At 44.0% G+C, this 14,219-nt stretch overlaps 1 protein-coding gene across 11 annotated transcripts; it reads left to right on the top strand.

Annotated features, from left to right (window-relative positions):
- The first annotated feature begins 1,031 nt into the window (after positions 1-1,031).
- Positions 1,032-13,868, top strand: RAB19 (RAB19, member RAS oncogene family). 11 transcript variants are annotated; one of them, XM_084809520.1, is made up of 6 exons: positions 2,156-2,172; positions 2,687-2,809; positions 4,955-5,081; positions 6,483-6,706; positions 9,983-10,166; positions 11,657-13,868. In XM_084809520.1, the coding sequence occupies exons 4-6, from the start codon at positions 6,512-6,514 to the stop codon at positions 11,920-11,922; spliced, it is 645 nt and encodes a 214-aa protein (XP_084665646.1). In that variant the 5' UTR covers positions 2,156-2,172; positions 2,687-2,809; positions 4,955-5,081; positions 6,483-6,511; the 3' UTR covers positions 11,923-13,868. The 11 variants fall into 11 exon arrangements, with proteins under 11 accessions (XP_084665641.1, XP_084665643.1, XP_084665642.1 ...); XM_084809521.1 differs by having other exon boundaries at positions 2,163-2,196; XM_084809522.1 differs by lacking the exon at positions 2,687-2,809 and having other exon boundaries at positions 2,163-2,196; positions 4,982-5,081.
- Positions 13,869-14,219: the final 351 nt, after the last annotated feature.

Genomic DNA, 14,219 nt, shown 5'->3' with positions numbered 1-14,219 from the left:
CTTCTGAGATGCGTAGGATCGGCTGTGAATATTCAGGGGTGCAGAGGCGCTGTCCAGAAGTTGGGATGGATGAACTCGTGGTTTTCGCCTTGCGGTGCCAAGACTTCAGCTTTTACTTGGGAGTAAATCCCATTGACCCCGTTAAGATATATTCCGAGAATAAACATTCATAGATCGGGCTTCAGTCCCGCTTACTTCAAAAGGACGGTTATTGCCACCACTGCTCCTTTTGCAACAAAGGCTCAGGTGCATTTGAACTGCTTGGTGCCATCCAGAAAGCCCCAAGGGGTAGACTTTTCCATCACTCCATATCCATGCTAGGAAAGACTGTTCCTACTGAATAACTGCCTGCTATGTGACTCTGAAAGGTACAGAGTCCCTAACCGCGGGGAGAGTGGCAAATCCACAACAGACACTCGTCTGGGCCCAGCCCTGACTAAAGACATATTCTCACAAATATATAAAGTGATATCTCTTATTGGTCCAACAAACTGTTGTTATAGATATATGCGGGCTTTGGAGTTTGCACAGAACCTTTCACCAGTAAGAATGGAAAAGTAGCTAGTGAACAGATTATTATTGCAATGGGCTGTAAAGTGCTGCTGGTTACTGTATATATTTGAACTGCACTTAGTATATGATAGACGTTTACACTGTGTGTTTTAAAAACTCATCATAGTGGGTATGGTTTTTTTTTCCCTGGCCAGGCTTCTGTGCTTCTAAATGCGGTATAGGAGGCAGACATTCAACAGGCACAGCTCCACCTGTCGAATTTCTGCCTGTCATACAACTGTTACTGCCAGAATATAAGTCTTATACGTATCACCTATAAATGTATGAAAAACTAGTTCCTGGTTGTATATGTCACTTGTTAAAATGCAGTCTCACCGTGTACCTTTAAACTGCTACCTCACAGGAAGCAAACCAAGAGCTGAAACTTTTCCTGCAATTGAGAGTTGGTTATAGTAATCCTACTATTGATTTTCTGCTTGTCATATTACTTTAAAGGATCACAGCTCCAGTTCATTCAAAAAGTGGCTACCTTAGCTGCCATACAGAGGTACATGTCTTGGATACCTAAAATGAGAAAAACCCACAGAACATGCAAAGAAGGTGAAAGTAGATAATTAATGGTTTCTATTGCTGCATTTGAACAATGGTTCTCTCCTGGAGTCTAGAGAGTTATGAATTATTTGACAGCTTGGTTCTGCCCTGGAACTTTAAGAGTCTAAAGAACTTTATGAATGACTTGACTGTTGCATAGAAGAAATTCTCAGACCAGTTTGCAGGGGATAGATAGTTCACATTTTAAAAAGTTCTTTTTAAATCTGTAACAGACAGATGGATTTGATGTTCATAAACTAGCTTTATACTTCAAGCAGCAGCTTTACTAATGTAAGATCGTGTTCCTATATGCACTTACCTGGAGACACACCCCACTGACTACAATGGGATTTCAGAATAAAGATACATAGGATTGAACTGGACAATTAACAAAGGGCTTGAGATATTTGCTTTTAAGATATTAGACCTATGGTTTGCTTTCCTTCTGTGGACATCCAGTAGTACCTGAATTCTCTCATAGTATTACATGCTTTCTTGCAACAAATAAGACAAGGGTGGAAATATCAGTATTAAATTGCTGTGTTAGCAACTCCTGTTTTTCACTCAGGTTCTGTTTGAGAAACTTGCACTAACCTAAACTCTTGTGGGATACAATCCTATGTATGTCTACTCAGAAGTAAGTCCCATGGAGTTCAATGGGGAATACTCCCAGGTATTGTATAGCCCTAGACACACTTACCTGGGAGTAAGGCCCATTGATTTACTTCTAAGTAGACACACGTAGGATTGCTCTGTTTCTTTCCGATGATTAGGCACTTTCTGGCATTTGTGTCATACAAAAACAGCAACACTTCCTCTGCAGAAGTAGCAAGGGCCTAGTTAGGAAGTGGTTTTCACATGAAGTTATAGGTTAGTAATATCTCCGGTGTTTGGTATTTCATCTTAAAAAAAAGAAAAAGAAAACCGTGGCTTGGGCTGGATTAGCTTTATTTTACAAGCAGGAGACGCAAAGACGTTGAACTTGTGGAACTACATTTCCCATCAGGCGGTAAGAAAGCTAGAAAAGGTGGGAGGGGAATATAATGAGAGCTATACCTGTTCGTGCAGGTAAGAGAAAGGGGTGAATAGCAGGTGAACAAACTTGGCAGTTGAGGAGGCGAGCTTTCCGGTGCTTTAAGATATTGTCTGTGTTGTGGAGTATTAATGTTTCACCGAATGCATCAATGATTGCCTCTTTGGGGGTCTCAGGGAGGGAAACTTTTACCGGAGCAGGTAGCTGCAAACAGGAATTGTGAAAAGGAGAAGTAATGATGGCTTCAGTGTTTTAAGTTCCGTTGATAACAGGGAAATGGTGCTGGTGGTGTCTGTTTACTTGCTAGAAATTTCTCTTTGTAGTGATAGGCCCGTAAAGGCATAATGCGAGTGGGTGGGGAAAGGTGTTCGTTATCTCTGCCCTCCTAACAGTACTGGTACTCTTTCTGTCTATTGTCTCTTTATGCTTTTTCTATCTGTTGTCTTTGAGCATCAAAATATAGGGGAGAGGGGGAGAGCCTTTTGTGTGATGGCACGGTCTTGGCCTACCAGACAGCAACGGATTCTTGTTTTAAACATTTCCTTGCAGACGTTGCCCCCCACCCGCCCCCAGTACTGTGGACTACATGGAAATAGAACCTATGTTTCTGAGACTGTCGTGATAAGGGGTGGTCTTACAATGGGTCGGATAATCCATCTAGTCCAGGTGTGGGTAGGTCAGCTTTGCAGTGTCGACATTTGCATGTATTTTTTATTTTATTAGAATCCTGAGGTCAACCAACTGGAGCTGGGTGCAAAATAGCAACTTGGGGTGAGATGGGGAGTAGCTACCTACAAAATAGCAGCGTAGGGCTCGGAGCTACTGTGTCCAATGTTCAAATTACTGGGAGGGAGGGAGGGAGGGAGGGAGGGAGGGAGAAGGGTCCTTTATCAAATCCACAAATTTATCCCCTGAATCCCTACAATTTTGGCCATTCATGGTACACTAGTATCCTTCTAAAAATAGTATTTAAGGGGGTTGGGGTTGGGGGTCCCTCAGCTCCACCTCCCCTGTAATTTGAGAACTGATGACACCACAGAAGCCATATGCTGGGATGATGCCTTGGATATATAAGTACAAACCTACATCTGAGTTCACTACTGATCAGGGATTCTAACAGCCTAATTTAGACCCCAGTTGCTGCTTTTGTTAAACAATTGGCACGTGGAAACTCCTGCAGATCTGCTACAAATCTTCCAGTGATCTACTAGTAGATCTTTCTCTGCCTTCTGCCCACCTGTCTCCTGATCTAGCTGTTACCATTGACCCTGACTGACAGGTTCTCCAAGTTTTCAAACAGGTCTTGTTTTCTTTGCTCTCATGCCTGTTTTCTTTTAAACAGGTGATGCCAGGGGTTAAACTTGGGTTATGCCCCACCCCACATCCCTTTATGTAGCCCGGTTCCACAGTAGGTGGTCTGGGGAGGGACAGTGGCACAGTGGGAGAGCACCTGCTTTGCATGCAGAATTTCCCAGGTTTGATCCCTGGCATCTCTATGTAGGGTTGGAAAAACTCCTGCCTGAAACCCTGTTGACAATACTGGACTAGAAGGACCAAAGGTCTGACTCAGTAAAAGGCAGCTTCCTATGTTTCTAAGCCTCTGATTTTCTGTTCCCTTCCTTCTCATTCTGCTACTGCTTATGCACTTTTCCCCAATGCTCCTGAGGGCTTGTAATGCCCTAATCCAGGGATGGGCAAAATTGAGATCAGGGGTGCATCCAGATGAGGCTTTAATCATGCAATTGTCCTGCCTCATTCCCAAAATTCTCCTGGCAACATTGTCTTCATCTTATTACCTCTCTGATCACCCAAGGGTGCTGTGCGTTTTCCTGTAAATGCTTAGTGTAGGTTAGCACATTTTGTACTGTTTGTACAAACAGTACAATCTCCTTTATTAGATTCTTCAATAAATATTTATCTGTCAGCTAGGGTAGCCACATAGGAATCACCAAATAAGAAGAAACACACCACCAAAACAGAGGATGCTGATTTGCACAATATTTATATGTGCTACTTTATCTATATAGATGCAAATATAGAAAGAATTATTATAGTTTATCAAAATGAAGTACTTATTCACATGGCGCGTAGTTGAACTATGGAATTTGCTGCCACAAGATGTAGTGATGGCCAACAATTTCAACGGCTTTAAAAAGGGGTTAGACAAATTCATGGAGGAGAAGAGTATCAAGGATTACTAGTCCTGATGACTATATGCTACCTCCAGTAGTGAAGACAGTATGCCTGTGTACACCGGGTGTTGGGGAACATGGGCAGGAGGGTGCTATTGCACTCATTCCTTTCTTGTGGATTTCCCACAGGCAGCTGGCTGGCTACTGTGTGAACAGAATAAGCATCAGACTTCTCATAATTTAAATAGAAATGCAGTACATCTCACCATAGTGTGGACAACTGTGACCAGGTGACCTGGCTGCTTGCCTGTCAGCTCAAATGCTAACTGGTGATGGACCACAGTTCTTAGGGGTCTTTATCTTTAAATCCGAATCAAACAGGACATGATTTCATCTAGAAGAGGCTTTCAAATAGAGGAATGTCCTCTGTAAAAGAGGATATATGGCCACCTTACTTTCAGCTTGGATCTGAGGTTTTGGGAGTGGGTTTCTGACAAACCCTAAAGGGGCATTCTCTGTCCACATAGACCACTTGCATCACGTTACTGGGCTTTAAGCCACAGGGAAGTAAAAAGGGAGAGGACGGTCCAAGCCTTGACCAGCTGGGGACTGGGAGCTTGGGTGACAGTCCCCTTTAAGGTAAAAAAAGGTAAAGGTGTCCCCAACCAGTCATGTCCGACTTTAGGGTGTGGTGCTCATCTCTATTTCTAAGCCGAAGAGCCAGCACTGTCTGAAGACGCTTCCGTGGTCATGTGGCCGTCATGACTGAACACCGAGGTGCACGGAACGCTGTTACCTTTCCCACTGAAGCGGTACCTATTTATCTACTTGCAATTTCTTGTTTTCAAACTACTAGGTTGGCAGAAGACAGTCCCCTTTATTTCTGAGTAAAGGTGCCTTATGATGGGAGTTAAGTGCACTCGCTCCTGACTCAGGCTGATCCAGCTTTAAAAAGCTGGAGGACATTTTTTATTTTTAAATTTTTTTTCTATACTGCCCATTTCTATACCGCTGTCTGGGCGGTTCACAAAATTGACAGTGGGTTGCCTTACAGGGTTGGCACTGGACTAGGTGTTGCTCCGTTGTCACAGTACCTTAAGGACAACTTTTTCCTGTAGGTTCCCTCTTATGCACTCTGATGATAGGCCTTACTTCCCCCATCAACTGTGGTGTGGCAGGTGCATACAAGGGGCAGGGCCTTTTCTGTCATGGCACCAGCTTTGTAGAATGCTCTTCTCAGGGTAGTCTCCTAGCTTCATCTTTGAGTTTATTTTGCCAACCACTCAAGACGTGAGGGGTTTGAGGGGGGCTGACTGAGCTGAGCTTTTTTGTGTGTTTTGTATGTTGTGTGTGTGTGTGGGGGTGTCTCTGTTTTTCTGCTGGTTGTGTTTATGCTACTTCTATATTTCATTTTATAATTTGGAATTTTATTGAAGTGTTGGCCTTTTTTAAAACAATTTTTTACCATATTTTGTTAGTGGCTTTTGGATTTTTGTTTTCAAAAAATCAGGATGCAAATTCTTCAAATGCTTTTTTGTTTGATATTTGACACTGACTTCTGACATGCAATTGTATTTAGTATATGTTGCCAGCCTTTGTACCATTTAATTCACATATTTACATTTAATTGGGAAAAATCACAATCAAATTTAAAAGTCTAAATTTAATTAAACAAAACTTAAATCCTGACAAAGCTTCATTCTCTTAAAACACATGGTTCAGCTCTAAACAGTAAAGGCCTGGTATCCCCTGCTGCAGTAGCTTGTGCAGTTTATTACTAAACAAGACGGGGTTAAACAAAAAAGAGCCATATTGCCGTAACCCTGCAGCTATGAAAACCAGCCCTACAGGAAGAAGAGTGGAAGCCCTTTGGCAAATTCCCCCCACTGCCACTGCCTTTGCTACTCACTAGTTTAGTGAAGTTTTCCATTATCTTTAACAGCTAAGAACAATAATTTTAAAAATAAATGGAACCAGGGGTTGTATCCCATGTTAGTCTTCCTTAGAGTAGACCCATTGAAATGAAGGGGACTTAAGTTAGACTAACATTGGTTACAGCCCATTCTCTTGAAGTTCAGAAAAACAAATATATTATCTCTTTTGGGTGGTGAAAAATTATCTGGAAGAATATCAACTCCTGATAGTGAAACAACGTGTTTGTCTTTGAGCTCTTTGCTCACTGTTTGCTCTCGTTCTTCCCTGTGTCATCCCAGGGCTAGGTCGCTCAGCGCTAAAAGAGATCATGGCTTTTGCCAACTCTGAGATGGATGAGGCCTTTGACTACTTGTTCAAGATCATCCTGATCGGAGACTCGAACGTGGGGAAGACATGTGTGGTCCATCGCTTCAAGTTGGGGCAATACCATGCAAAGCAGCAGAACACAATTGGGGTGGACTTCACGGTGCGATCCCTGGAGATTGATGGCAAGAAGGTGAAGGTGAGTGGTACAGTTGTCTACCAGAAGGGTAGGCAATAGTCATGCTGTCCAAATGAAAGCCAGTGTGGTGTAGTGGTTAGATTGTGGGACTGGGTCTTGGGAAATCTGGGTTCTAGTCCCCACTCAGCCATGGAGCTCGCTGGGTGACTTTGGGCCAGTCACTGGCTCTCAGCTTAACCTACCTCACAGGGTTGTTGTGAGGGTAAGATAGAGAGGAGGACCATGTAAGCCGCCTTGGGTTCCTTGCAAGAGGGGGAAAAGGGTGGGATGTAAATGTAATAATAAATAAATCCCAAGACTCCAAGCAAGGATCACTGGCCAAGCCCCACCTTTTACTATTTATTGTACAGTGCTGAAGGTTCTACTCTGCTTCTGTATGCTCTATTTATTCACTCTGCAATTGCCTTTCTTTCAGCAGTTCCAAAGCCAGGAGGGTGTTTATTCTTTTGATTAGACATATACTAGGGCAGAGGTGGGCAACACATGGCTGTGGGTTGCATGTGGCCCCCAACGGCCACTTGCTCGGCCCCTGTTGTGTTCCCCTGTCACCGCCACATTTGGGGCAGCAAAAATCATGGTGATTTTGCAGGGAAATGAGGCATGTGCTCTTCACATGCTCTATTTTCCTGCCATGATTTTTGCGGCAGGAAAATTGGCAAATTTGGCTGGGGTGCAGCGCAGCCCCTGGTAGGCTCTGTGGGGGGCGGTTTGTGCCCCCCTAAAGTTGCCTACCCCCGTACTAGAGGAAAAATGGTTCTAGGATAAATTACCAAAATATATTTTAGCAGCTGCAGTGTGGGAAGTGGCAGGCTGCACACAGTGATGCTTAGTGTTCATACAGACACACATTGGCACAAGAGATGATGCATGTACTCGCTTCCACTCTGAGATTCACAGTGCAAACCCAGGTAAGTATGCATAGCATTGCAGCCTCAGTTGATTAATTGGTGAGGCTGCAGTTTAAGGGCCCATTTATTTTGTGTTCTTGGGCTGCTGTGGTCATGTTTTTATGGTAACATGGAATGAAAGACAATACTTGCCTTTCCTGCTAGCAAGAAGTGGTAGCTGCTGTTCATTAAATCCCAAATGGTGTCACACTCGTGTCAAAAATCCAGGAATAAAAATCCAGTTAGGCAGTGCCATGATTAGGACCAGCCAAAATGTCACAAAAGATTGTGCAAATGTTTGAGTTCTCCTGATGTTCTGACATTCCGAAGAATTCTGAAGAGCCCTGCTGGATCAGACCAAAGGTCCATCTAGTCCAGCATTCTGTTCACACAGTGGCCAACCAGCTGTCGACCAGGAACCCACAAGCAGGGCATGAATGCAACAGCACCCTCCCACCCATGTTCCCCAGCAACTGGTGTACCTAGGCTCGCTGCCTCTGGTACTGGAGGTAGTACATAGCCATCAAGACTAGTAGCCATTGCTAAGCTTTTCCTCCAGGAATTTGTCCAACCCCCATTTAAAGCCATCCAAATTGGTGGCTATCACTACATCCTATGGCAGCGAATTCCATAGTTTAACTATGTGCTGTGGGGAGAAGTACTTCCTGTTATCTGTCCTGAATCTCCCACCAATCAGCTTCATGGAATGACCCCTTTAGGTTCTAGTTTTTTAAGAGAGGGAGAAGATTGTCTCCCTACCCACATTCTCCACACCATGCATAATTTTGTAGGGCTCTATCATATCTCCCCTTACCTTTCATCAAGCTGCTGAATCTCTTTCAGCCTGAGGGCCAACTTCCATTTTGGAGAAGCTCTCTGAGGTTGCATTCCAGTGTTGGGTGGGGTAAAAAAATCTCTTCTCGATCATCCCAGAATGCAGGACACGGAAAAATGGGCTCAAGTTACAGGAAGCCAGATTCTAGCTGAACATCAGGAAAAACGTCCTGACTGTTAGAGCAATACGACAATGGAACCAATTACCTAGGGAGGTGGTGGGCCACCCTGGAGGAATGCCACACTGGAGGCATTCAAGATGAGGCTGGACAGCCATCTGTCAGGGATGCTCTGACTTGGATTCCTGCATTGAGCAGGGGGTTAGACTCGATGGTCTTATAGGCCCCTTCCAACCCTACTATTCTATGATTCTATTCTATGATTCTATGAAAGACAAAAGGGGTGGGACCAAAAATACCAGTATATTGCAGTTTAAGGGCCCAATCCTATGCATGCTTAGGCAGAAAAAGTCCTACAACTCCCAGCATGCTCGAATGGGGGAAAACCAATGCCAGTGCTGGGAAACCACCAATCAGTGGTTGGGGGAAAGGGTGGGGACAATCTGGGGAATTCTGGAGGGCCGGATTGGGACTTCATCCAGGCTGGATTTGGCCCATGGAGTTGGACACCCTTGGGCTACGTGTTATAGGTGGCAGGGGATGGGGGAAGAAGCAAACAAGTTCAACAATTAGGTCACATCTGGTGGCCATGAGGTCTGCAGTAGAGAATGTTATATCACCTAGCTTGGTGAAGAGTTTTGGAGTTGCAGCCAGCCTTTATGTTTTCAGAAATGGGGAGCAGCCATTGCTTCTTTGTCCCAGAATTATAGGTGTTATCTGATACCTGAAACACCCTTGTAGTGACTCATGCAGTGTGCAATCACCGTTTTGAAACTGCAGACCTCATGGCCACAAGATCTGCGTAATGTTTGAATTTTTCTATTTCTTCCTCCATCCCCTGCCTCTTGTTCCATGTAGCAGCCTGATGAAGACTTCTGGAGAACTCAAAAGCTTGCATAATCTTTTGTGACATTTTGGTGTGTCCTAATAAAGATGTGGCCCAACTGTGGGTTTTGGATTTATTCTTGGATTTGGGAGCTCTCCTTTTTTTTAACTCATGGACCAGCACAGCTATCTATTATGTGCACGAGTGTCAGTTTCCCAAAGAGGTGCCTGCCCTATAGTGAAGGTTTGGAAATTAGCAAATCCTCATAGATCAACAACAACAACAATAAAATCTTGAGGATGCCATCCTGTACATGCTTACCTAACAGGAAGTCCCTTTGAACTCAGTAGGGCTTAGTTTTGCATAGTAGCCATGCATATGATTGCAATGCAAATATATAAAATTGGGGCTATCAATGGGTCAAACATGGGTGGTTATGATGGTAATGCCTGGAATATCTGAAAATAGACTGGGTGGGGAGGGGGGTATAAATATGACTGTCTAAATGCTCTATTTCAGCTTGCTGCTCTTTTTGCCACAAAACCTATGTTGACTTGGAAGACCAGTCTCGACAGGAGAAAAATAGCTTTATTTGATTCCCCCCTTTCAGATACAGGTGTGGGATACAGCAGGTCAAGAACGGTTCCGCACAATAACCCAAAGTTATTATCGCAGTGCCCATGGTGCTATACTTGCCTATGATATGACCAGGAAGTCCACATTTGAATCTATTCCTCACTGGATCCATGAGATTGAAAAATATGGTGCAGCTAACTTGGTTTTGATGCTGATTGGTAAGTATTGAATTCTGCCATCTGCAGCTTGGGTTTCACACCTCATCTTGGTTCTCAATTTTGTGACTTTTATTTTTAAAGCTAAAGGCAGAACGGGGCATCTTTTTTTTTTTTCTGAGCTAGGAAAAGAAAACCGAGATGGAAGAACATGTAAGAGGAACTCGTACAGAGCTTTCTTTCTCAGTTGTCACAGCAGGGTTAGTTGACTGCATTTAAAGATGTGGTTCTAAACACACTTACTTGCAGGTGAATGAATCCCATGGAGGTACATGGGAGTTAATTCTAAGCAAAAATTCAGGAGCAGTCAGCTACAGTATTTTCAGGGCATTCACTATTTTAACCACAATCCAGTTGTTGAATTTGGACAACTGAAAAAACAAACTAGTAGAATGTTGCTAATCTGAAAATATAGAATTCAGGCAAGAAAGCCAAGGTTCCGTTTTGAGAAAGTGCATGAGAACATAAGAAGAGCCCTGCTGGATCAGACCAAGGGTCCGTCTACTCCAGCATTCTGTTCACACAGTGGCCAACCAGCTGCCCATGGGAAACCCACAAGTAGGACGTGAGTGCAACAGCACCGTCCCACCCATGTTCCTCAGCAACTGGCATACATAGGCATGCTGTGTCTGATACTGGATGTAGCATAGAATGATTAGGACTAGTAGGCAGAAATTAGAAAAGTGAGGGATTTTCTCACATTGTGTTGGCAAACAGCTGCAATTGCACCCCACCCCACCCCTCAAGCAGGCAATATGACAGGCAATACTTGATTTCATCAGCTAAATATAATTGTATTGATCTATGTTGTTCAATGTCATGTTGTTGTTGTTCAGTCCAAATTGGCAATGATATGATGATGGAGTTCTAACATACGGATCTTAGTGCAGCTTAAGAACATCAGAAGAGCCATGCTGGATCAGACCAAGGGTCCATCTAGTCTAGCATTCTGTTCACTCAGTGGCCAACCAGCTGTCGACCAGGAACCCACAAGCAGGGCATACATGTCAAGTAGCTAGATAACATTAAGGGACCACCTTTTATGGCAGGGATGCAGAACCTCAGGCCTGGGGTCCCAATCCTGCCCTCCAAGGTTCTCCAGAGGGCCACACCCCATTTCCCCCAACCACCAATTGTTTGGTGGTTTCCTACGGTTTTTGTGCAGTTTTCCACCCATTCTGAAAGGTTGACATGCCTCTCCTAAGGCTGTGTTACAGGCAGTAAGAGTTTTAAGCTAAAATAGGCAGGGTTGTTGTTTTTTTTGGCCTTGCCCCTTTTGCCTTCAGCCCTGCCCAACACTGGAAAGTGGCCCCCGAGAGCTTCTTTGAAATGGGATATGGCCCTCGGGCTGAAAGAGGTTTAACACCCATGTTTTATGGTATGAAATACATGTCAGTGAGATGTTCTTGGCTTGGTTCATAATATTCTCCCTGTTCATTTGATTCATCCCAAATCTCATTGGAAGTCTAAAATGTGTTTTAATCCATTTTAAGGGAACAAGTCGGACGAAGCAGAGAAGCGGCAAGTCCTATTTGAAGACGCTTGCACACTAGCAGAGAAGCATGGTCTTCTGGCTGTATTGGAGACTTCAGCCAAAGAGGCCCAAAATGTTGACGAGGTCTTCATATTGATGGCTAAAGAGCTAATAGCTAGAAATTCCTTACAGCTTCATGGGGAGAGTGGCCCTTCAGACAACATCCATCTAGACACCAGGCCAGTGATTACCTCTCAGGCTGAGAACTCCAACTGCTCATGTTGAGGAGAAGCTTCCAGGAGAAGAATCGGCACGGGTGATTTCTGAGGCCTCTTCTGTTACAAGAACCTTACCTCTAGCCTTATTTTACCACCACCCTGATATATTTCAGCCATGCAATTTTGGCTTCATGTCATTCTCTGGAAACAGATGCTTCTCTTTGTTCTGATGGTCAGAGGAGGTTGCGATGGCCCAAACTGGCAATGCTAGTTTTTCAACTGATGAGCAGAACATCTTTTGGAAATCATGAGCTTAACTGGAAAAGAACTGTGAATACTTTTGACAGTAGCAGTTTGCCATCTTTATGCCCTATTGGGTTTCTGCTGATTTCCACCAGTGGCTGTGGAAAAAAACTTGTGTTTACCTGTCAGTCACTAGTCTAGAACAGCCTTCCCCAACTTGGTGCCCTCTAAATTCCAGCATCCCCCAGCCTGGATGCTGGGAGATGTAGTCCAACACATCTGGAGGGCACTAGGTTGGAGAAGGCAGGACTAGAACAACTTTCTTATATATGTTTTAGCTTGAGAGTTGGTGGGGCCATTGATGGCAATTTCACCACATTAGTGTAGCTGGATGTTAAATAATGTTTCTGATTGTTTGCATCTCAGCCAACTCCTACCAAGCAACCCAGTGCTTTTTGTTGCAATCTAGGAACTGTGTGATTGGCGTGTTGGCTTACTTGGAATCGTCCCAACTTCTCGTTGCCATCAATGACATGGGTTTATAGAAATGTTTAACGAGGGACGTTTTGTTTGCGTGTGACTTTTGCTTCCTTGACCTGCTCCTCTGTGCAGTTTCTGCACTAGTGGTGAGTGATGGTAAAGAATTATAACTCAAAGAGTATATGGAGGGTAGTCTCTTCTTGAAATTAAACAGTGACTGAAGTTATTACATCTGAGTTTTCCAACTATGTATAATGAATGACTGCTTACACTGAGCCTGTTCCACTTAGCAAAGTGGATGAGGCTTAATCAAGATAGATCTCTTAAAAAAAATTGAAACTGCAATCATGAAGATAGTGATTCTTTGTCACAGGTACATGACAAACTCTTTTTCTAGACTCCAGTCTGCGGCCTTTCTTGTTTATACTATTAACTTGTCATGAGTTCAGTTTCAGTAAGCAAGGGGATGCATGAAGATTTGTGCATCCATTTCCTTTCAAAACAACTGGAAGGAACCTATATATATATTGCAATGCTTGGGATTCATGGGTTGTGAATTTTGAATCTCTTTTTTACTTGGTTACGGAAGAGCTGGTCTTGTTCACTAAAGTATCACTAATCAGCGGGCACTAGATAATAATCAGTGGGGACTAGAGCAACCCAGTGTCCTCCATATCTTTGGACTACAACTTCCATAATCCCTGACCATTGGCCATGCTGGCTTAGGCTAATGGGAGCTGTAGTCCAAAACATCTGAAGGGCACCAGATGTCACTTACTCTTGGACTAGATAATACCACTGCCTTTCTTGGCTGTTAGCTAATTCTTCTGTTCTGCACATGCAGAGAAACCATTTCCTATGAACTAACTCCAATATAACATCTTCCTTGATTTGGACAAAGAGAGGTCTCTGATTCCTTTCTTTTTTTCCATGGGAGAGAGGGGAACTCTTGGATAAAAGCACACGATAAAGAAGTTAAGTAAAGACTATGTACATAAACGTGCTTAAAGCTGGTGCTCATCATTAGCTCAAAGTGGAGCTTTGGGGCAATAGCCAATCAGACGCTAGTGGTAATGTAAATAAGCAGCCTCTAGCTGAAAATGGAAAACCCATCATGCCAGCTACCGCTGTTGGCATTGCCACAGAGGTTGCTTACAGTAGCACAATGTAATTTACGTTAGTGCTAGTGTCCAATTGGAAATTGCCCATTGTCATAAACCTTGCCTGGCTCTGGATATTTCTTGATGTAAGCAAGTGTGTGTGTGTGTGTATTTTATTTCACTTCCTGAAATTCCTAAAAAGAAAAAAAGAATTTGGGCGCAATCCTAACTAGATAGATGGCTGCCTCCGAACACGGAGGCAACCGACTATCCAAAGCAAAGCAGGAGAAGCGAGGCGGGGGGGCGGGTCCCTCTGTGCCTCTCCTGCCTTGCTATTTTTTGCTAGACAACCTTTTTCGGCTTTCTAGCAGTGGGAGGACTGACCGGGAGAGGAAGCTGCCATACGGCACATTGGATGCGTTGTACGCGCAGCTCCGCTCTCCCGACCCTGGAACACCCTCCAGCCCCACCCCTTTTCAGTTGCTCCGCACTCCTCTTACACGCGCGGAGGATGGGGCTTTTCCGCACAGCCTCTGAGGCA

This window comes from Heloderma suspectum, chromosome 7, assembly GCF_057233095.1.
Source record: "Heloderma suspectum isolate Gila_16-S chromosome 7, 16-S_ref, whole genome shotgun sequence".
In the NCBI taxonomy this organism is placed as follows: Eukaryota; Metazoa; Chordata; class Lepidosauria; order Squamata; family Helodermatidae; genus Heloderma; species Heloderma suspectum.
The sequence above is the reverse complement of the archived record's forward strand: the minus strand, read 5'-3'. Positions and strand labels throughout refer to the sequence as shown.

Bases quoted from the DNA above. Each gene is read 5' to 3' on its own strand.
- RAB19 (XM_084809515.1), top strand. From the start codon at position 1,065: ATGTCTTGGATACCTAAAATGAGAAAAACCCACAGAACATGCAAAGAA. The intron at 1,114-6,482 runs GTGAAAGTAGAT...GTGTCATCCCAG, and splicing joins CCACAGAACATGCAAAGAAG to GGCTAGGTCGCTCAGCGCTA. The intron at 6,707-9,982 runs GTGAGTGGTACA...CCCCCCTTTCAG, and splicing joins TTGATGGCAAGAAGGTGAAG to ATACAGGTGTGGGATACAGC.